This window comes from Heptranchias perlo, chromosome 22 (genome assembly GCF_035084215.1).
Source record: "Heptranchias perlo isolate sHepPer1 chromosome 22, sHepPer1.hap1, whole genome shotgun sequence".
Lineage (NCBI taxonomy): Eukaryota > Metazoa > Chordata > Chondrichthyes > Hexanchiformes > Hexanchidae > Heptranchias > Heptranchias perlo.
In genome coordinates, this window is record NC_090346.1 from 43,264,275 (window position 1) to 43,288,916 (window position 24,642).

The 24,642-nt window shown below is 43.4% G+C and overlaps 1 protein-coding gene across 5 annotated transcripts in view; it reads right to left on the bottom strand.

The window, feature by feature from the left end:
* The window catches only part of parn (poly(A)-specific ribonuclease (deadenylation nuclease)), a 100,345-nt gene that overhangs the window by 14,612 nt on the left and 61,091 nt on the right, over nt 1–24,642 (bottom strand). For all 5 annotated transcript variants that reach the window (XM_068003407.1, XM_068003405.1, XM_068003406.1 and 2 more), the window contains exon 22: nt 186–375. In XM_068003407.1, coding sequence (XP_067859508.1) covers nt 186–375 — 190 coding nt within the window. The remainder of the gene's footprint in view (nt 1–185; nt 376–24,642) is intronic.

The following is a 24,642-nucleotide window of genomic DNA, read 5'->3' on the forward strand; positions in this document are numbered from 1 at the left end:
TATAGTACTTCAACAGAATGCTTTCACCCCAGAGAAATCCTCCGACCCACAACTTCGGTTAACACTGTATTGATGTTTCATGCAAAAAAAAACTGGTTATGAAACACAAATTAAGCAGTCACTGTTTACTATTACTGTGGACTTGCTGTCAAATGCAGTTAGTGTTTCAATTTGTTAACACTCACCTGCTGAAATCAAACATCTGGCTAAGGTAAGGTTGTGGAGCGTACTGGGTCTTTAGCCTCTTCCTCTCCACTTCACGCCAGCTTTCCTCTGTCCATTTCCGCTTGGTTTGCTTCTCCTCCTGCTTCTTCTCAACGTACTCTGCATATGTCTGGATTCGATAGCTCTCTGCATACCTGCTGGTGTTTACAGCTGTAATGAGGCAGAGATGAGAGAATTTGAAGAACCAGGCCCAATAGTCGGAGATGCTCACCAGACAAAGTGGGGACAGGAGAAGTAAATCTGAGTCTAATATGAACTTTAAGTGCTACCAATTCATGACAGGATGACAACCCGCTGTGTAATATCATTCTCAAATTTATTGTGCGCTCATTTTTGCAAGTGTAAAAAATGACACAGCTATCTCTCCTTCAACCTCCATCCCTTCAAGTCCAGATTGGACTGTGCATCTCAGTGGGTTGCCAATTGTTAAGCATATTCCATGGTGGGTTATGGATGAAGGAATTTCTAAAATAGAATGACAACAAGGCAAAACAAAACGATCATTGGGTATACAGACTGGAGTGCACTGCAGAAAAACCGTTAGATATAAAGTGAACGTCCTTTTAGTTTAAAAGCTGTAAGACGTCAGGAAGGCCTGTCCCATTTCCACCGTATCCATTTGTGCGCGCATTTTGGTTGCCGCTCTGTACCCGAACCCATTACTTTGATCACCCTTTACCCTTCTCTCCTGTCCTTGTCCCTTCCTGTCAACCAGTCAAGCCACCTTTCATTTCTTCCCTCATGAGCTTTGCCACCCCGAATTCCTACCTCAACCCTTCACCACTCCTCTCTCCTGCCACCTTCCCAGGCTTGAGTTCATCTTAAATAAGCCCACAGCTTCCCTCTTCGCCTCTTGACATTCTCCGAAGGACTCATCGAGGTGCTCGTCGCTGCCTCCTTATGAGCATAAACTCCCAAATGCCTCATCCTCCTCTCTCGCCGACATTCCCGCCCGGCACACTTGCTGGCGGGCTAATCTCGCCAACCTCCTTGTCCCGCTCACTCCTCCCACCGCTGACCCCATGGATCAACAATCAATCGTTGTCCCTCTCTGTATCTCCCTCCAGAATGTCCATTCATTTGTAAACAAGGCCCTTGCCAACCATGACTTTATTGCGGATGATTATGTTGACATCATGGCCTTGGCGGAAACTTGGCTCACGAGTGAAGACACCTTGTTTCTGACTGAAGCCTGCCCACCTGACTACACTTTCAACCACCTGTCCCACCCAAACAGCCACGGTAGTGGAGTGGCCCTTATCACCAACTTTTACCTTGGTCTCTCCCCCTACTCCTCTGGCACCTTCTCTTGCTTTGAGCACCTCACCTTGTTCCACCCCTCTTGTCTCTCCTTTAAAATACTCATTCTCTACCACCCAAAGTCCCATCTCAAGCTGCACAACAAGATATCCTCCCTTCCTTCCTCAGCCTCTGCATGGAGCAACTCCTCATCCTCAGGTGATTTCAATCTCCGTCTCAACTCGCCTTGCCCTCTCCAAGGTATAAACAGTCCAACCCATATTCATGGCCACCCTCTCAATCTTGCCATCTCACGTGGCCTCTCTATTCCCACTGTCTCAATCACAGACAAAGCTATCTCTGAATACTTCCTTAAACCCCTCACCACTCATGCCCTTCTCTCCCCCCACCCCCACATCTTTCTGTGTCCACCCCTAGAAAAAAAAACTCTGCCCCCAAATCACTTTCAAAGGCACTGTACAATCAGCTAAACCAATTGTGAGAATAGTTGCGCCGGCATGTGATTGGTCACAATACGTGCAAGAGCAACTTTGTGGAGACTCCCCAGATATTCCTTCCCTTCTGGCTCCATTTGGTATCTTCAAACAGCAACATGCCAAATTAGGAAATCAGATTGGGTGACTGAACTAGCATCCCATCATTGTGGGGCACCCAAGACGTATGCAAATTCAACCAGAAAGCATGGGTTTGCTGCACAGAAGCCATGAGAATTGTTGGGAACAATGCACAAAGCAGTGAGGAGAAAATAAAGACGGCTGCTGCTCCACTTAGAGGGTTTCCCCCCAACCTGAATTTTAAAAGGTGCAGCAGAGTGATCTAAACACCACTCCCCATAAGACGTTACATAGTCGGCAAAGATGGGAATGGGCTGGCTCTCATTTCACAGTTCACAATTTCAAATTGTAAACAATTTTACAACACCAAGTTATAGTCCAACAAATTTATTTTAAATTCCACAAGCTTTCGGAGGCTTCCTCCTTCCTCAGGTGAACGGTGTGGAAATTTCCACACCGTTCACCTGAGGAAGGAGGAAGCCTCCGAAAGCTTGTGGAATTTAAAATAAATTTGTTGGACTATAACTTGGTGTTGTAAAATTGTTTACAATTGTCAACCCCAGTCCATCACCGGCATCTCCACATCACAATTTCAAAAGCACAGTTTTATCTGTGTGCTCTGCCAACTGTCAAACAAGTAGGATTTCAAGAGCTAACAGCCAACTCATTGAGGCAAACAATAGTGTCACAAGTTAAAAGGTGGTGAATATACATAAAGGCTCCCACTGGTTCCTGGAGACAAAGAGGTGACAAGGTGTTAATTTAAGCAGCTTCAACTATGCTCCGCCACCCAATTACAATGTCACTACACGATATTGCTGTTCGTATCAGTTGTCTTGACACAATCCAAAAATCAGCTGCACCCTAGGCAAATTTCAGGAAATGCTGATTTCCGAAAGAAATATCTTGCTGCTGGTTAAGACTGTAACCCAATCGCCACTACTTAAATGAGGATGTTTTAAAAAATACATTTCATGTTGTACTCAGATCAATAGAACAATTTACCAACATTATTTCAAGCCAAAGCTAGTTTTCAGCACACTGCCTTTGATGTACATGCCAACTCTTGGCACAATGCCATCACTCCAGCAGATGAATCAGCACATTAAACTGGCTCTTTAGTGCGCCGTGTCCCATTGTGACTCAAACTGCGGAGAGTACAGTATTGAAGTTTGCTAAATATGATTAAACAATGTGAGAAACATTTGTCACTGTGTATGACTTCCTCTTCAAATTTAGAAAAATACAATGGATTTTGTCCAAAACAAATTCATCCAACTAAAAAAAACATTCAAAAAGGAAAGCAAAATAAACTAAGGTAAAGTTAATTATTAACCTAAAAGCTGTATTATGATACAGCTTAGGAGTTACCAATCCACCTGAACCCACTGCCCTCCTGAAAAAAAATTGGAATGACATTGGGTTCAATAAATTAAAGACAGAAGTTTGTTACAACAGGAATGGCTATGGCAATATTTACTGTTAGGAAAAGACTCCGAAAACATGGTCTTACATTAGGTTTGCACATCTGTGGACTGTTGTGGGTTATATTGTATTTAAATAGGGAATTACTGATTGAGGCATTAATCCTAGATTTATTGTATGAGTTTACATTTACATACAGGGATTAATAGTGCATTTATTTCACCATACTGTTGATGACTGCATTCCTGCTTATGGCAAACTGCAGTACAGACAAATAAACAAAAATGACACTGTTGCCTCTGGATGGTTCAAAACTCAACGAGAGGTTTGCTGCAGATGACTCTGGAGACAACATCATCACAGAGGCAGCCCCGTTTTGGGTCTGTCTGTGCAGAGCAGCAGAGTGGCTTCGCACCTACAGGCCGATACAGACCTTTTCCTAGCCACTGAGGAAAGTACCTTAACCAGAAACAAAAAACATTTGCCTGAGGAAGGAGGAAGTCTCCGAAAGCTTGTGAATTTAAAATAAAATTGCTGGACTATAACTTGGTGTTGTAAAATTGTTTACAAGAAACAAAAAAAAACAGTATTTTTACACTGGAGAGCCATTTCGAGCATATAGGGTAGATTCATGAGGATACCAACAGGGTAGGGTTGCCAACTCTAGTTGGATGTATTCCTGGAGATTTTATTACATGACATCCCGCCTCCAACTGCCCCGCCCCCACCCTCCTGACACTGGTCGCCAAACACATCCATCCTCACAGCACACCGTCTTCCCACGCCAATTGGAAAAGGAACAGACTCTTCGTGACTCAATCGGATGATTCTTGACTGTTTTCTCCACTGCCCCCCCCCCTCACCATTCCAACTCCTATATTTTTATAACTAATAAACAAAAAAAAGTGTTAAAAAAGAAAATAAAAAAACACACCAGTTTTTAAATGCCCCGATGATTTTTCTCTCTGGTTGCTCGCAGCAGTGACATGGACATTAATCTTCAATTCCTGGAGAAATTAGGAAAGATTTTTAAGAGTGAATAGGGAAAGACTATTTCTTCTGGCTGGAGAGTCAATGACTAGAGGTCATCAATTTAAAATTATCAAGAGAATGAGAAGAGGGGTTAGGAGAAATTTCTTTATGCAGGAGGTTGTTTGGGCATGGAACACTTTGCCATTAAGTGGTTGAGGCAGAAGCCTTTACATCTTTTAAAGGACAATGGAAAAATACGTGAAGCGGAGGAAGATACAAAGCTATGGGGAGAGGGCAGGACAGTGGGATTAGTTTTGGATTGCTCTAGCAAAAAGCTGGCACGGACACAATGAGCTGAATGGCCTTCTAGGTTATAAATGTCTATGGTTTAAATCGCATTTTCAAATAGTAGGGGAGCTCTGGACATGACACAGCATCAGAGACTAACATTTTTGTAGGTCCTATGAGCTGCTATGCTCTTGGGTTGCTACTTAAACGAAAAGCCAAAAGGAACTATATTTTTATTACCATCTGCAAGCTGCATTTTTATTACCATCTGCACAAGAATTGTGGGTTACTGGCTTCCAACAGCCTTGATTGGAAGCATAGACAAAGAAAAGAAAATGGAGGGGGAAAGAGAGTGGTGCAAAATGGTGGAGGACTTCCCAGTTCCACTCTTCTGGGATACTGCCTCAAATGAGAAAGATGCCTAAAATCACAAACAGTGACACCACCGGACAGGCACAAGCAGTTTTTCTATTTCGGCTGCTGTGGATTCCATCCCATAATATAAAGAGGGTACATACGAACTAAGAGCAGGAGTAGGTCGTTCGGCCCCTCGAGCCTGCTGCCATTTGATAAGATCATGGCTGATCTGATTGTGACCTCAACCCTGCTTTCCCGTCTACCTACTATAACCTTTGACTCCTTTTGTTAATCAGGAATCAATCTAACTCAGCCTTAAAAATATTCAATGACCCTGCCTCCACTGCTCTCTGGGGAAGGGAGTTCCACAGACTCACGACCCTGAAAGAAAAAATTTCTCCTCATCTCCGTCTTAAATGGGAGACCCCTTATTTTTAAACTGTAGCCTCTAGCTCTAGTCTCTCCCACAAGGGGAAACATCCTCTCAGCATCTACCCCTTCAAGTCCCCTCAGGATCTTATATGTTTCAATAAGATCACCTCACATTGTGGTGGGTTCCCACAACACCAGGGCCCCAAACCACTTTCACAGAATGGCAGCGGTTACGGAATACAAAATTCACAATTAGCTTTATACAGCTAATAATTATGTGAATACAATTTAAACAGTGCCTGCCTAAACAAGCCATTTTACAACGGAACAAAAATAGTGTGGAAACCTCAAGGCAATGGTCCTCCCTATCATCCTTATGAGATTCACAATACTAAAAGCAATGATCTTGGTGTGGGGGGGCTAAGAAACAGAACAGGAGGAAGTATAACTAGATCAACAATATTTTAAAAGGTGGTGGCTGACTGTCGAAGATTTGAAAAAATTAATGCATCAAAAGTCAAATTGCAATGTACCCATATCATGAATTAATGTTTCAGGGGTTTTCCCCCCCCGCCCCCCCAACAGCCAAAAAATTAATCTTTGCTTTTGCATTCGCAGAGTGAGTGTATACAGGAAGTAGCTGACCAGGCAGCTTTCACATTTTGATCTATGCTAAATTGTTTGAGCTCAGACAGTACAACAGTAGGGGCATAGTTAAAGAGGAGGGGGGAGGCAACCATTGCCTCCACCGTGATCGTTACCCATTGACCCCTCCTGGTTCTGCAGTGCGTGAGGATACTAGGCGAGGACAAGATTAGGCTCAGTTGTAATGCTCCCCCTACTTCCACGGTCAAACTGCTTACAGACACTCACAATCAAGGGTCACACATAAATGAATGGTCACTTTTGCAGGGTAATAGAGGGTGCCTGTGGAATTGTATCCCTGCAGTCAGCCCCTGGAGGAAAGGTGGGGAGATAATTGGTAAGGAAAAAAAATGAACCTTACAAGTGATCACAATTAATAGGACAACCGGAAGACAAGCACATGATTCTTGACCAACCCTCAAGAACGTCTATTCAGCACACAACACTTGCAAGAATTCCTCCAAAGCCAACAAAATCACCCCCCACACCCCCACTGTTACTGTTGATGATTTAGAGGGAAGGAATGTGTGAAGCACTGCTCAGTTACTGACTCACTACTGCTCTTTCAAGTAGAAATTCAAACCCCTAAAGGAAACTGTTCTATGTTCCTGTCTGAAACATGTCAAGATGCTTTATACACAGTCCACTGAGGATTGAGTGGGTGTACAGTGGTGGCACTTTCCAACCTTCATTGTATTCTTGTTTGAAAATTTAATTCAATCTTCTGCTTAAATGGGAAAGTCATGACTGAGGGAAAAATCTCATGCTAAAAGTTTCCCAACACCATGTTTAGAGACAATGAGCCTACTCAAACCCCTCCACCCCCCTCAAATCAGATCAAAACCAAGACTTCATTAAAATTTGTCAATGCTTAAGGCTGTTAAACTGTGACTGATTAACAGGCCTGTGACTTATTATAAATGAGCAATTTTCAAGGTATAAACACATACAAAACTTTAAATATCATTCTAAAAATGTAACGAATTTAAAGTTTAAAATAAGCCATTGTCTTTATAACCACGTGACCATCCTCCTTAGAGCCTTGTACTGTTACAGTTGAGAAGCAGAAAGTGTACACAGCACTTATCTTAGTTACCAAAGTAGGCTAAAAGAGCTGGGACTCTACACTTTAGAGAAGCGTAGACTTAGGGGTGATCTGATTGAGGTTTAGAAGATGAAAGGAATAGATTGTGTTCCAGTTGACAGTTTATTCCAATTAAATACATTAGGGATGACCGGGGGGGGGTCACAATTTTAAGTTGTACAATGTCAGATCGAGGTTAGATGTCAGGAGGTGGTTCTTTTCCCAGACAATAGCGGACCTCTGGAACAGGCTGCTGGCTCGTGTGGTGGACGCTGATTCGCTGAATTCCTTCAAGCGAGAGCTGGACCTGTTTCTGGCTGGGGCGGAGATCACCTCTTAAGGTAGGTAATGCATAGAATTATCAGGGCCAGAGTGACCTTCTGGACTAGTTTCAATCGCCAAAGGGGTCGGAAAGGAATTTCCCAGATTTTCCCCCGCACCCCCCCCTCCCCAAATTGCCTGGGGTTTTTGTGCCTTTTTTGCTTCTCCCAGATGGTCACATTGTGTGGGGTGGGGACTATATATATTGATACACAAGGTATCATGATTGCGTGGGACAGGCTGGATGGACTAGAGGGTCTTTTCCTGTCCGTCATTGTTTGTATATTTGTACATGGAAGAAGCGGCAAAAGAATAAATTCCAGTGTTTCACGTTTACCTGTACAGTTTCACAAATGCTACAGGGGTTTCAGTGGTATCACAAACTATTTACATTTCTAACTGCAGGATTTCTAACTATTTAACCTTGTTTCACAAATTACATGATTTTAGACCATTACTTTGTACACCTAATAGTTCCAATTTACTTCCTATTTGAATCTTATATTTGAAACATCAAAATACCAAAAATGATTTAATAACTACTGTGTAGAGGTAGCCATATCAATGCAAGCATTTAAAATCTCAACTGCAAGGACTGTAATTACATTTAAACCAATTTTTAAAAAAATAATCTGCCTTGTGATCCTACACCTTCCTGCTGTCTGCACAATGACCAACTGCAAAGATGAAAATATTGGCAATCAACGGTTAGGATATGAACTGAAATCGCATCAACTGTTTAATAGTCACTCTGAACTTGAATAGAACTCTGTGAGAGAGGACAGACTCTTGCTGTGTGGCAGATGATGACTCAGCTCTTGTGAGCCAGTAAGTCTCAAAAAAACAGTGGCAACATCCCAAGGCAGACTCCCCAATAGCTACATTATCACACCTGTCCAGCCATCTGTTTAGGCCAGAGTGATTCATTAATCTCTGGGGTGTGTTCTAGTCATTACTGCTGCCACTCCTTGCTGATTAATCTTAGCAATTGCGTACACTTGTTCTTGTGCTTTGGAGCTCTCTTGCACCTCATTTATAGGGCGCAGCTGCTTTTGAACCTGGTTCTGCACATTTGCAGTTTCACTACCAATGAAACCACAGTTTATATTGGATAATTTCAGAGGAAGAAAGCGGTGGATAAAAACGTGGCCTCCAAGAGCGTGACTGTCTCCTCACTGCATCAGGTTTCGGAGCCTTACTGGTGCTGTGGCTCCTCTCTCGGCAGAGTTTAAAATACATGCAAATAGCTACACATGCAGACAGCACGGACACCATTTATAAAAGAAGCTCCTTTTTTATTCTGCCAGTTTTATACCATCACGCCATAACACCAGTAAGCACTTACCGACTCGGCAGTGGCACCGATGCTCGAGGTGGGCAGGAAATCAGTCTAGTACCAAGTTTTTTTGGCTGCCAGTTACTTCGATTTAGCTTCCCCACCACTATAAACTGTGGCAGAGTGAAAGCAAAGAATAGTTTCTTCTGCCAGTAAAGTGCTGGGTTTCAGGGAATTGGGTATTTTTAAACTGGCAAAAAAGGAACCAAATTGCATATGGTTTCTTCACCAGTTTAAACAAGGTATTAGAAAGAGAAAACTGGACAAGGTGAGATTCTACAGATGTTTTAAAGATTAAGAGGTTCAATAATTTGGAAATAGATATACTTTTCTGCTAGAAAAGAAGACAGACTTGCACTTATATAGTACCTTTCACAACCTCAGGACGTCCCAAAGCGCTTTACAGCCAATGAAGTACTTTTGAAGTGTAGTCACTGTTGTAACGTAGAGAATATGGCAGCCAATTTGTGTACAGCAAGGTGATAATGACCAGATAATCTGTTTTAGTGATGTTGGTTGAGGGATAAATATTGGCGAGGATGAAATAGTGCCATGGGATCTTTTACGTCCACCTGAGCAGGCAAATGGAGCCTTGGTTTAGTGTCTCATCTGAAAGATGGCACCTCTGACAGTGCAGCACTGCAATGGCAGCCTAGATTTTGTGCTCAAGTCCTGGGAGTGGGAATTGAACCCAAAACCTCTGACTCAGGTGAGAGTGCTACCACTGAGCCATGGCTGACACCTAAAAATTCCAGAACAAGGGCATAGGCTCAAGAAAGGAAAGTTAGAATAAACACAGATTGAAACTCAGAGCTGCACTCCGGACCAACTTACAAAATTCCAGGTGTTGTCAAAGAATAGCATTTAGAAACTGATCCAGAAAATAGTACAGCACAGCACAAGTGGACCTTCCAGAGACTGTCAGCAGCAGAACAAAACAGGTTCTACTAACACCTCGCTAGACTTTGCTTTGATTTATTAAATGGACAGTCTCATTGGAGAACATTGGTCTCGACTTTCTGGTGCCTTCAGTGTAGTTCATAAAACAATGCAAAGCTCTAACATCCAAACAATGGAACACAAGTTTCAACTCAAAAGGCATGCAAGGTTAAACAGAGGGGATAGTAATGTGCTGTGACAAATTGTTATGCTTAGTAATTGCATGACCAAAGAAAAGGATGTATGATAATAAGCCTCCGTTGTACCATGACTTGCTGTTGATCTTCACTGAATTGGTACAGAAATATTTAGAGCACAAGTAAACCTATGGGTGCAACAAAGTTGCTTTAAGCTTCACTGGCAGACAGCGAATCCTTACAGCTCTGATGAATTTAGTGGTCAATGCAGGAATGCTGATGACTGGTAGAAATCCAGAAATGGCTTAGAAGAAAAATGTGTCTTGGGGAAATGTGGGATCAGAGTCAGAGAACAAATAAAATTGCTGCTGGAAAGCAGGCAACTGACAAAAGCAGAAATGGATCAGGACAGGGCTCGGGAGCTAAACTGTCAGCTCCAAGACTGGAAACAAATGTAGCCTCATGCCTTCATTACAACTCTAATTGCATCTTGATTGTATTGCTGGTGAATGACTGTGTGAACTGCAGTGGGCATTACAAATAAAATTTGACCAGGGTACAGCCACCACCATAGAAATCTATGTATATATTTTTAATATTAGAGGTTTTCTAATTGGGCTTCTAAATGCAGGAAGATCCTGCCTGTGAAATTACTCATCTTTCTGGAAGCAGTGGCAGTGTTTTGAATAGACTGGAGTACAAGAAGTTGTGCAGTATTACTTATGAGACAGTATCCTTATTGCAATTCTGTCTTGTTAAAAAATAAAATTAGGTCTGTAATAATGGATTTTACCTTCAGTTCCTTTCCCCACACAAAAAAAAAAAGAGGGTAAGGTTTTTTGGATTTCAACTTTCATCACAAATATAGATACAAAACATTCGCAGATATGAAAATCTTGAGCTAAACTTTCATTTGGGGTGGTCTTTTTCTCCTTCGATTATTCACCTGTTGGTTTTTCAACTGAATTATTATCTTCTTGATACCTGGTTTGTAAACATTGGAGGATCTAAAGCAGGATAAATATAGTCACCTGTTGTAACCAAGAAATAACTTTGCACGTAGGACATTGCTTTATTTCCTGTAAAACCTCAGAAGGTGAGATGTTCACAAGAGTAAGAGGGGATTACATACGAGTGTGGAACCTCTTAACAGCGCCTCTGAGTTTTCTACAGATAAAGAGGATTTATTGGTCAGAACATTCTTCTCTACAATTTGTTGGCATACCACTCGTTCTCCCATCTCAACTTCCACAGAATAAGCAAAACACTACACAGCAGTATTCAATTTCTAATTGTATCCCTACATTTAGCTGTGAAACTAACTGCATGGTTTGCTTGGTTAGAGAAACAGCAGAAGATGGCTATTCTCAAAAGAGATCAAAAAATCTTGCTGTAATTCCGTTACTCTTATTGCGATCATCAACAATTGGGAAAAAAAAATTGCCCTGTAAAGAATGTTGATTGGGTCTGTTTTCCCATAAATTTTTCTGATTCAGCGCAATGCTGAATCACTGCTCCTTCAGACTCTTTAAAGAAAACAAAGTCTGTATGACCTCTGGTTAGGGCAAGTGATTTGTCACTGGCAAAAAAAAGTGTCAAAAACCATAGGGCGTTAGCACCAAATTCTCCATTTGTGGAAATGAGTGCAAGATTCTGGGGAATGCCCATGATGATTCAGCACTTGCATATAGAATGTACAGCCCAGAAACAGGCCATTCGGCCCAACTGGGCCATGCTGGTGTTTAAGCTCCATGAGCCTCCTCCCACCCTCCTTCATCTAACCCTATCAACTTAACTGGTGTAGAATCCTTAGTGTCCTGAAGTCAGTGAAAATGTAGTTCTCTGGTGCCCATTCCTGCTGAGCCCACTCCTGATCTCTTGGGCATCATCTGACCCATGATGCAAGTGTGCTACTCCTGCTAAAGTTTCTCCCATGGTGTGCATGGCTGGTCAACAAAACATTAGCATGTCTGATTGGCTCTCGGTGGGATAAAAAAAAATGGACATGCCAGGCGTGCACATCGTGGGAACAGCTTGCACAGGAATGAAAAATGACCGACTTTACAACTATTTCAGAAAGCCACACTACTCTAGTAAATAATGAGAATAATAGGATGTTACAACATGGGAAAACATTTCTTCCTCCCTTCCCCCCAAATGCAACAACAACTTGCATTTATACAGCACCTTTAACGTACTAAAACATCCCAAGGCGCTTCACAGGAGCATGATCAGAGAAAATTTGACACCGAGACACTTAGGTATTAGGACAGTTGATCAAAAGCTTGGTCAAAGTGGTAGGTTTTAAGGATCAACTTACGGGAGGAGACAGAGAGGTAGCATGGCGGAGAAGTTTAAGGAGGGAATTCCTGAGCTTAGGGCCTAGGTAGCTGAAGACATAGCCAATGGTGGAGTGAAGGAAATTGGGGACGCGCAAGAGGCCAGAATTGGAGGAGCGCAAAGATCTTGGAGGGTTGTAGGGCTGGAGGAGGTTAGAGAGGGAGATTTGAACACAAGGTCCTGCTGCCCATTCTCCATCCAAGTGGTTTCATTCATCGCAATTGGCTATTTTCCATGTTGTGAGGTAGGGTAGGAAGAAAGTCAGCTTGAAAACCCTATAGAGAACCAGGCTTTGCTCAGACCCAAATCAAAAAAAGAAAAATAGGACTTTGTTTTACATGGTAGGAGGAAAAAGGAAATTCTGGAGGTTCTGGTGCATAGAACTAAAAACAATAAGTAGCCTGCAGCACATTTTCATTGCTTGTTAGGCATTTCTTAATTACTTCACTTTAAGTGTTAAATCTATTGAAAACCATTTAATGAATCATTTTCTAATTGCTATAATTCAGTCAAATTATGATCAATTTTTGCTGGCTGCCAACCCACTTGACATTTTCCCAAGGTCATTTATTAAGTGTGTAGCTAAAGGCTAAAAGCTTTTTTTAAAAAAAAAGTCTTTTAAGTTTATTTTTCTTAAATTTAGTTAATAATATAATAAATAGAGGCATGGCAGGGCACCTCAGTCTCGTTGAATGCACATCCTATGCCATGTGGGAACTCCAGGAAGCTTCCTGTGTCCTGGACAACCACAGGTGAAGGAAGTGTAGTCAGCTGGAGGAGCTCGAGCTCGAGGTTTCAGAGCTTGAGTAGCAGCTGGCGTCACTACAGTGCATCAGGGAAGCAGAGAGCTACATGGATAGCACGTTTCTGGAGGTGGTCACCCCGCAGCTTAAGAGAGTGCAGGCAGAGGGTGACCACCAGACAAACAAGGAGGACCAGGCAGGTAGTGCAGGAGTCCCCTGAGGGCATCTCTCTCTCTAACCAGTATTCAGGTCTGAATACTGGTGAGAGAGGGTTCCTCTGAGGAATGCAGCTAGAGTTAAGTCCACAGCATCACGGGTGGTTCAGCTGTACCGGGGGGGGGGGGGGGGGGGGGGGAAGGAGAAAGGAGAAAGGTCAGGAGAGCAATAGTGATAGGAGATTCACTAGTCAGGGGAACAGATAGGCATTCCTGCGGCCGCAGACGTGATTCCAGGATGGTATGTTGCCTCCATGGTACCAGGGTCAAAGATGTCACTGAGCGGCTGCAGAACATTCTGAAGGGGGAAGGTAAACAGCCAGAGGTCGTGATCCATATTGGTACCAACGAACATAGGTAGAAAGAGGGATGAGGTCCTGCAGGAAGAGTTTAGGGAGATGGAAAGAGATTAATAAGCAGGGCCTCAAAAGGTAGTAATCTCTGGATTACTCCCGGTGCCACGCATTAGTGAGTGTAGAAATAGGAGGAAAGGCCAGATGAATGTGTGGCTGGAGAGATGGTGCAGGAGGAAGAGCTTTAGATTCCTGGGGCATTGGGGCCAATTCTGGGGAAAGTGGGACCTGTACAGGACGGACGGGTTGCACCGCAACAAAGCTGGGACCAATGTCCTCACGGGGAGGTTCACTAGTGCTGTGGGGGAAGGTTTAAACTAATGTGGCAGGGGGATGGGTACCAGGATGTAGCATTGGAAAGGAGAAACAAGATGCACAAAGGATTGGGAGAGGACATATAGCACTAAAGAAACAGTATGGTATTAGATGGGATCAAACTAAGAGAGATTACAAGAAGGTCTAAGATAGGCTTGCAGTGCGTGTATATAAATGCACAAAGCGTAGTAAACAAGGTTGGTGAGCTGCAGGCGCAATTAGCCAAATGGGAATATGATGTTGCGGCAATAACGGAGACCTGGCTCAAAAAGGGCAGGATTGGGTATTAAATATTCCTAGATATAAGATGTTCAGGAAAGATAGGGAAGGAAAGAAAGGAGAGGGGGTGGCAGTATTGATTAAGGAGAATATTGCAATGCTGAAGAAAGGGGATGTCCTGGAGGGATCAAGGACAGAATCTATTTGCTTAGAGTTAAGAAACAATAAAAGGTGCCATTACACTACTCAGGGTACTCTATAGGCCACCAACTAATAGGAAATTTGCAGAGAAATTACAGAGGTGCAAGAACTATAGAGTAGTGATAATGGGGGACTTCAACTATCCTAATATAGACTGGGATATTAATAGTGTAAGGGGCAAAGAGGGGGAGGAATTTTTGAAGTGTTCAGGAGAACTTTCTTGACCAGTACATTTCCGGCCCAACGAGGAAGGGGACTTTGCTGGATCTGGTTGTGGGAAATGTGGTGGGCCAAATGGAACAAGTGTCAGTGGGGGAACATTTAGGGAACAGCGATCATAGTATCATAAGGATTAGATTAGCTATGGAAAAGGACACAGACCACTCTAAAGTAAAAATACTCAATTGGAGGAGGGCCAATTTCAATGGGATGAGAACTGATCTGGCCCGGGTAAATTGGAATCAAAGATTGGCAGGCAAAACTGTAAATGAATAATGAGCGGCCTTTAAAGAGGAGATGGTTTGGGTACAGTCTAGATACATTCCCATGATGGAGAAAGATAGGGCAACTAAAACCAGAGCGCCCTGAATTACAAGAGATAGAGAGTAAGATGAAGCAGAAAAAAGGGGCGTACAACAGATGTCAGGTTAATAATACAAGTGAGAACCAGGCTGAATATAGAAAGTTCAGAGGGGAGGCGAGAAAGGAAATAAGAGGGGCAAAGAGAGAGTATGAGAATAGACTGGCGGCTAACATAAAGGAATCCAAAAATATTCTATAGGCATGTAAACAGTAAACGGACAGTAAGGAGGGGTGGGGCCGATTTAGGGACCAAAAAGATCGACGCTTGGAGGCAGAGGGCATGGCTGAGGTACTAAATGAGTACTTTGCATCTTTACCAAGGAAGAAGATGCTGCCAAAAATCACAGTAAGTGAAGTTGAGATACTGGATGGGCTAAAAATTGTAAAGAGGAGATACCAGAAAGGCTAGCTGTACTTAAAGTAGATATGTCACCTGGTCCAGATGGGATGTATCTTAGGTTGCTGAGGGAAGGAAGGATGAGAATTGCAGAGGTGCTGGCCATAATCTTCCAAACATCCTTAGATACAGAGGTGGTGTCAGAGGACTGGAGCATTGCAAATGTTACACTCTTATTCAAAAAAAAAAGGTGCAAGGATAAACCCAGCAACTACAGGCCAGTCAGTTTAGGGGAAACTTTTAGAAACGATAATCTGGGAGAAAATTAATGGTCACTTGCACAAGTGTGGATTAATAAAGGAAAGCCAGCACGGATTTGTTAAAGGTAAATCGTGTTCAACTAGCTTGATTGTGTTTTTTGATGAGGTAACAGAGAGGGTCGATGAGGGCAATGCAGTTGATGTGGTGTATATGGACTTCCAAAAGGCGTTTGATAAAGTGCCGCATAATTGGCTTGTCATCAAAGTTGAAGCCAATGGAATAAAGGGGGCAGTGGCGGCACGGATACGAAATTGGCTAAGTAATAGGAAACGGAAAGTAGTGGTGAATGGTTGTTTTTCAGACTGGAGGGAGGTATACAGTGGTATTCCCCAGGGCTCGTTACTAGGACCAATGCTTTTTTTGATATATATTAATGACTTGGACTTGGGTGTACAGAGCACAATTTCAAAATTTGCAGATGACACAATACTTGGAAGGGTAGCGAACAGTGAGGAGGATAGTGATAGACTTCAAGAGGACATAGACAGGCTGGTGGAATGGGTGAACACTTGGCAGATGAAATTCAATGCAGAAAAGTGTGAAGTGATACATTTTGGTAGGAAGAACGAGGAGAGGCAATATAAACTAAAGGGTACAATTCTAAAAGGGGTGCAGGAACAGAGAGATCTGGGGGTATATGTGCACAAATTGTTGAAGGTAGCAGGGCTGGTTGAGATAGTGGTTCAGAAAGCATACAGGGTACTGGGCTTTATAAATAGAGGCATAGAGTACAAAAGCAAGGCGTTTATGATGAACCTTTATAAAATACTGGTTCGACCACAACTGGAGTATTGTGTCCAGTTCCAGGCACTGCACTTTAGGAAAGATGTGAAGGCCTTAGAGAGGGTGCAGAAGAGATTTACTAGAATGATTCCAGGGACGATGGACTTTAGTTATGTGCATAGACTGGAGAAGCTGGGGTTGTTCTCCTTAGAGCAGAGAAGGTTGAGAGGAGATTTGATAGAAGTATTCAAAATCATCAAGGGTCTGGACAGAGTAAAGAGAGAGAAATTGTTCCCATTGACAGGGAGGTCAAGAACCAGAGGACATAGATTTAAGGTGATTGGCAAAAGAACCGAAGGAGACATGAGAATTTTTTTAAAAAAACACAGCGAGTGGTTGTGATCTGGAATGCACTGCCTGAGGGGGTGGTGGAGGCAGATTCAAATCGTGGCTTTCAAAAGAGAATTGGATAAGTATTTGAAGGGAAAACATTTGCAGGGCTATGGGGATAGGGCAGGGGAGCAGGACTAGCTGGATTGCTCTTGGAGAGCTGACACAGACTCGATGGGCCGAATGGCCTCCTTCCGTGCTGTAATGATTCAAGGCAAATCCATGGACAATTACTGCAGAGAGGTTAATTTTACATTAAGTGGGGCGTTATGCTGTCAATAGTTGGATTATCTAACTTTAGAATACAGGAAATCCTTTACATGCCAATCGTTTGACACATTCATCCAAAAGGGGAAAACAATCACAAAGCGCACACATCACACAATATGCTCACTCCCATATCATGGTATCTCTGGACCATACCTTTGCTCTTCAACCAATCAAAATGAAGGAAAACCGAACAGCATTTTACAATAAAGGAATCATTTACATTAAAAAAAGGACATTCATGAAGTTCTCAGGAAAATAAGCTTGATGTGATGGGAAGAAAGGAAGACAGACTAAAGATGGGAAAGAATAGAGAAAATTTTTTTAAAAGTTAGTAGCAGAATGATTGGTGGCCATTGGATCCAAGAGTGTGGAAATTGAGCAGGGAAAGGAGGACAAAGAGTAAATGTTGACCAAATCATGGGGAGAGATGACACTTAGGCTAGATATAGCAAATGTCCAACGGAAGCACACTGTATGATGGCACACTGGGCTAGAGGCATGCACTAGCTTGAGAGAACCAATATGCAAAAGAGTGTGATCCAGGAGGAGCCACAGGCACATCATGTTTATAGTATCTAAAACTACAGCCAAACCACTTGCATATGGTTATCAATTCAGTTTCACTGTTTAAAGCTAGCAGCGAGTCACTGGCCTGTAAGGAAACAGCTTGACACCTTAGATTTTAAAAAGCAAATACAGCCAACACTATACATTGAATATGACAAAAGTACAATGAGAAAATGATGTTGAGAGGCCAGTGAGAAGAAGCTAATGGTATATGGACCTAGACATTTAATATTGCATATTTGTTTCTCATAAAGCTGTTTTGCTGATTAAACCTGAAGTTCTCCAAATTATAAAAATATTTAGCTTGCAGCTTGACTAAGAAAACACATATTTGCTTGTAGTGGATTTTACCTGATCTTTTGGACTGGAATGCGAAGGCGGTGGTGGTGGTGGTGGGGAGGGCGGAGAAACATGAAAGGCTTAATTGTATTCCAATTTAGAGGGATAAGATGCTAGAATAAAATCGGATCTATGAGTATTTGATGGACAAACGAAGACAATGATGAGAAGTGGAACTCTCCATTTCAAATATTCTTCACCTTATTGAGCACAAAGTTCACAAAACAAATGGGAGATTCATCTATTGTAGCGTTTTAAAAAATAAATAAATAAACAAACTCAAAATTGATCTGAACATGGAGCATTCATTTCATGATGCTCTATTTTAAACAGCTGAAATCAAATACTGGAGATGACTGGTGGTAATTTGAAGAGATTAAAACAGGAAGTTATCCTCATTACAAATGAAAAACAGCAGTTCAAATTACACGTACAGCTGAAAAGAGAAGACTTTCATCGCAGATTAATTTCCTTCATTCTTTGCTGATTAATTTGCAGCATGTTGTAGCATCACAAGTTTTAATGTAGACAACAGTCAACACACAAATTGAGGGATTCGAATGTATAAAAAGAACAACGTATTTTGGGACAAATGCTGCAAACTTTGGGATGAGGGGAGAATGGTAAAAAGTGCCAAGACAAATTCTGAAGGACTTGTAAGGTGGAGTTCCGCTGACAGACAGTTGGGATACTCTTTCTCTCCCTCCTCCCCCCCATCTTTCCCTATTAATGTTTTCACTTCTGAATCTGTGAGTTTAACATCTTTTTATCCTATGTACGTCAGCAGCTTCTAATCCTCAGGTTCATTATCACATTATACGATAAGAAAGACTTGTATTTATATCATGCCTTTCACAACCTCAAGACATCGCAAAGTGCTTCACTGCCAACGAAGTCCTTTTAGTGTAGTCGCTGTTGTAAAGTAGGAAACGCAGCAGCCAATTTGTGCATAGCAAGCTCCCACAAACAGCAATGTGATAACGACCAGATCATCTGTTTTTAGTGATGTGGTTGAGGGATAAATATCGGCCAGGACACCGCGGAGGACTCTCCTGCTCTTCTTCGAAATAGTGCCATGGGATCTTTTACGTCCACCCTCAGTTTAATGTCTCATCCGAAACATGGCATCTCCAACAATGCAGCACTCCCTCAGTACTGCATTGAAATGTCAGCCTAGATATTGTGTTCAAGTCTCTGGAGTGAGACTTGAACCCACAACCTTCTGAGCCAGAGGCAAGATTGCTACCCACTAAGCAACTCCATACCACACTAATAACCCTACCACAACAACATTTGTAAATCACCACCCTGTACTATTTAGCATAGCAGCAATGCAGTCAAGGTTGGTTATTTTTATTCATTACTTTTTCCTGGGCCATATTTATTCTGTGCTCAGTTTGACTAGAAATATTTAATAGTGGGGCATCCACATAGTGCATCTGCCTTCTCTCAAATACTGCTACCCATAGTCAGAAAAATCAGATGTCCTGTAGTGGCTCTTCTACAGCAAGAACAGGATGCTCCAATATTACTTCTTCCTGCACGGTGATGTTTGAAACCAAATACAAGCGCCAGAAACCTTGCTTGTGTGTTATAGGTGGAATAGCATCCCCTTTAGAAATGATAGTCACGACAGGATTTGCAGTTTCGCTGGTGGTTTTCGTAAAGCTCCAGTGTTGTTTCAACTTGTTCTTAAAAACTTTGCCTGGGAGTCTGTCAGCAAGATGCCCTTATTAAAAGTTATCAATATGTCAAATAATTAATAAATAGTTTATACCTCAATTATCTCGAGATGGCATTCAACATAATTAAAAAATCATTTGAGTCCTAAAATGCCTAGTTTGCAAAGGTTTAATGCAACAATCCATGTTGAGGGACTGCAGTAAATTAAAAGGACTGGCAAGGTCATTCTCTTGCAATTTAGACATACAAGGTTTATAAATGTTAAAGAGAAAACTGGTATGGTAAAGCTATGGCAAATTATTTATGGGTACAACTTGAAAGTAACATTACTTATGCAAAGCTGTACTAGAAGGATGAAAATCAAAAATGCTGGACAAAGAAGGTTTTGTACTTGACAGTAGTGAATAAGGCGGCAGTAATGATCAATGCGTCCAACACTGACTTCAGTACATGCTTTGATTTTTATGCCCTTGGGTGCACTGAGTAACACTTCCATTCTTCATGAAAAAGACTTGGGTGATTCAAAACTCAGATTAGCAAATTTGTTTCATCTTGAAGCCACAACATACTGGAAACTCATGTATTAAAATCATAACAAATGACTGGCTTACCAGCAACTGTGTTCAGAATGTGATTTCAGACTTTTTCAATGAGACCGTGATCTTACAAAAGTACGTTCAAAGTTTCCATGACACTTGTTCCTCCAAATCATTAAAATCAGTTCACCTAATGTCTCAAGTGATTTTATTATCCCGTTGATAACTGTGCCGTTCACACCAGGAACGCCCAAGATTCGATCTTCAGTCTATGCCGAAGTAAGGTGATCTCAGCTAGGGCAGCAGTAGAGGCACAACAACTGGCCACCGTATTCCTAGGGAGGTGGCAGGGAGTGGGGGTGTTGAAGAGTTAATGTACCTGCAGTTGGTAGTATTCTCACTGCTGGGAATGTTGTATTCACAGATCCCCCCCCCCGCCACACCCCACCAGATGAACTGTTAAAACAAGGCTCCATCTGCCTATTGTAGTGTTTTTTTAAAAAATCATTCATGGGATGTGGGCATCGCTGGCAAGGCCAGCAGTTATTGCCCTGAGAAGGTGGTGCTGTGCTGGCTTCTTGAACCACTGCAGTCCGTGTGGTGAAGGTTCTCCCACAGTGGTAAGGTAGGGAGTTCCAGGATTTTGACCCAGTGATGATGAAGGAACAGCGATATATTTCCAAGTCAGGATGGTGCGTGACTTGGAGGGGAACAAGCAGGTGTTGGTGTCCCCATGCGCCTGCTGCCCTTGTCCTTCTAGGTGGTAGAGGTTGGAAGTTTGGGAGGTGCAGTCGAAGAAGCCTTGGCGAGTTGCTGCAGTGGATCTTGTACATGGTACAACACTGTAGCTATGGTGCGCCGGTGGAGGGAGTGAATGTTTAAGGTGGTGGATCGAGTGCCAATCAAGCGGGCTGCTTTGTCCTGGATGGTGTTGAGCTCCTTGAGTGTTGTTGAAGCTGCACTCATCCAAGCAAGTGGAGAGTATTCCATCACACTCCTGACTTGTGCCTTGCAGATGGTGGAAAGGCTTTGGGGAGTCAGGTGAGTCACTCGCCGCAGAATACGCAGCCTCTGACCTGCTCTTGTAGCCACAGTATTTATGTGGCTGGTCCAGTTTAGTTTCAGGTCAATGGTGACCCCCAGGATGTTGATGGTGGGGGTTTCGGTGATGGTAATGCCGTTGAATATCAAGGGGAGGTGGTTAAACTCTCTCTTGTTGGAGATGGTCATTGGCATCTGTCCGGCGCGAATGTTACTTGCCATTTATCAGCCCAAGCCCTGGATGTTGTCCAGGTCTTGCTGCTGTCCAGGTCTTGCTGCATGCGGACACGGACTGCTTCATTATCTGAGGGGTTGTGAATGGAACTGAACACTGTGCAATCATCAGCGAACATCCCCATGTTGGCCAGGAGCTGCAAAAAACTACTGAGTTTATTCCGAATTGCTAACACTCAGGCAAAAGTAACTTTTGAACTGAAGTAACCTGCAGTTCAGTCACTGGTCTGAGCTGGCCGGAACCGGTTTGAATTAGCTACGCTTCGAAGAGACAAAGGGGCTGTGATGAGATACCAGTCCTTATTTAGAAAAGGAGTAATGAGGTGATGCTACCTAACCCCTTGGAACAAAGCCAATCAGGGGATGACACCAACCACTCGAGCAAATCTAAGCCAACGGGAGAAAGACAACATCACTCGAAGAGATAAGACTTGGGAATAAGAATGAAGAATTGCAGGCTTGGTGCCAGTGTGTGCGAAACTCCGGAGACTAACCATCGCGGAAGTGGAAGACCCTACGTCAGGGACGTGGAGACGACGTCAAGAGAGAGAGAGAGAGAGAACGGAACGCCTGGCCAGCGTCAGCTCTCCTTTCTGGGTAATATAATATCCTTTCTATTCTGTGACCACTCGGAGTGTCAGAGAAACCTAGTAGGTGTGCAATTAAATCCTAGTTTGGGTATAAAATTGTATAACCTGCTGTAAACTGCATGCCTATATCTAACCAGACGTATAAGCTATATGTACATGATCTAACAATGTTAATAAAGCGAATTGAGAATTAAGAGAGAATTGACTCTTCTTTGTACTAAGCCAATAACTGTAACCGGTGACCTCCGGTCAACACCCACTTCTGACCTTATGGAGGGAAGGTCATTGATGAAGCAGCTGAAGATGGTTGGGCCTAAGACACTGCCCTGAGGAACTCCTGCAGCGATGTCCTGGGGCTAAGATGATTGGCCTCCAACAACCACTACCATCTTCCTTTGTGCTAGGTATGACTCCAGCCACTGGAGAGTTTTCCCCCGATTCCCATGGACTTCAATTTTACTAGGGCTCCTTGATGCCACACTCGGTCAAATGCTGCCTTGACGTCAAGGGCAGTCACTCTCATCTCACCTCTGGAATTCAGCTCTTTTGTCCATGTTTGGACCAAGGCTGTAATGAGGTCTGGAGCAGAGTGGTCTTGGCGGAACCCAAACTGAGCATCGGTGAGCAGGTTATTGGTGAGTAGGTGCCGCTTGATAGCACTGTCGACAACACCTTCCATCACTATGCTGATGATTGAGAGTAGACTGATGGGGCGGTAATTATCCGGATTGGATTTGTCCTGCTTTTTGTGGACAGGACATACCTGGGCAATTTTCCACATTGTTGGGTAGATGCCAGTGTTGTAGCTGTATTGGAACAGCTTGGCTAGAGGCACGGCTAGTTCTGGAGCACAAGTCTTCAGCACTACAGCTGGGATGTTGTTGGGGCCCATAGCCTTTACTATATCCAGTGCACTCAGCAGTTTCTTGATATCACATGGAGTGGATCGAATTGGCTGAAGGCTGGCTTCTCTGATGGTGGGGATCTTGGGAGGATGCAGAGATGGATCATCCACTCAGCACTTCTGGCTGAAGATGGTTGTAAATGGTTCAGCCTTGTCTTTTGCACTCATGTGCTGGGTTCTGCCATCATTGAGGATAGGGATGTTCACGGAGCTGCCTCCTCCTGTTAATTGTTTAATTGTCCACCCCCAGTCACGACTGGATGTGGCAGGACAGCAGAGCTTTGATCTGATCCGTTGGTTGTGGGATTGCTTAGCTCTGACAATCGCATGTTGTTTCTGCTGCTTAGCATGCATGTAGTCCTGTGTTGTAGCTTCACCAGGTTGGCACCTTGTCTTTAGGTGCTGCTTCTGGCATGCTCTTCTACACTCCTCATTGAACCAGGGTTGATCCCCTGGCTTGATGGTAATGGTAGAGTGAGGGATATGCCAGGCCATGAGGTTACAGATTGTGCTGGAATACAATTCTGCTGCTGCTGATGGCCCACAATGCCTCATGAATGCCCAGTGTTGAGCTGCTAGTTCTGTTCTGAATCTATCCCATTTAGCACGGTGGTAGTGCCACACAACATGGTGGACGGTGTCCTCAGTATGAAGACAGGACTTCATCTCCACAAGGTCTGTGCAGTAGTCACTCCTACCAATCATGGACAGATGCATCTGTAACAGGTAGATTGGTGAGGGCGAGGTCAAATAGGTTTTCCCCTCGTGTTGGTTCTCACCACCTGCCACAGGCCAGTCTGGCAGCTATGTCCTTCAGGACTCAGCCAGTGGTGGTGCTACCGAGCCACACTTGGTGATGGACATTGAAGTCCCCCACTCGGTACATTCTGTCCCCTTGCTACCCTCAGTGTTTCTCAGCATGGAGGAGGACTGATTCATCAGCTGAGGGAGGGCGGTTGGTGGTAATCAGCATGAGGTTTCCTTGCCCATGTTTGACCTGATGCCATGAGATTTCATGGGGTCCGGAGTCAATGTTGAGGACTCCCAGGGCCAATCCCTCCTGACTGTATACCACTGTGCCGCCACCTCCGATGGATCAGTCCTGCCAGTGGGACAGGACAAAGCCAGGGATGGTGGAGGAGGAGTCTGGGACGTTGACTGAAAGGTATGATTCTGTGAGTATGGATATGTCAGGCTGTTGCTTGACTAGACTGTGGAACACCTCTCCCAATTTTGGCACAAGTCCCCAGATGTTAGCGAGGAGGACTTTGCAGGGTCAACTGGGCTTGGTTTGCCTTTGTAGTGTCCGGTGCGTGGTGATCTGATGCAGGGTGGTCCGTCCGGTTTTATTCTTATGGCTTTTTGTAGCGGGATTGTACAACTGAGTGGCTTGCTAGGCCATTTCAGAGGGCAGTTAAGAATCAATCACATTGCTGTGGGTGTGGAGTCACATATAGGCCAGACTGGGTAAGGACGGCAGGTTTCCTTCCCGAAACAACATTAGTGAACCAGGTGAGTTTTTAACGACAATCCAGTAGTTACATGGTCACCATTACTGATACTGGCTTTTTATTCCAGATTTTTAAGTAACTGAATTTAAATTCCCCAGCTGCCGTGGCGGGATTTGAACACATGTCTCCAGATTATTAGTCCAGGCCTCTGGATTACGAGTCCAGTAAAATACCCGGATTTTGTGGAAACTGAACATCCAATGACACTAACCTGAAGAGAGAAGAAAGTTCTTCCAGTGTCTTCACCAATGTTATCCTCTCAACCTACACCAGCAAAAACTGAGCATCCATCTCATTACCGTTTGAGACACCT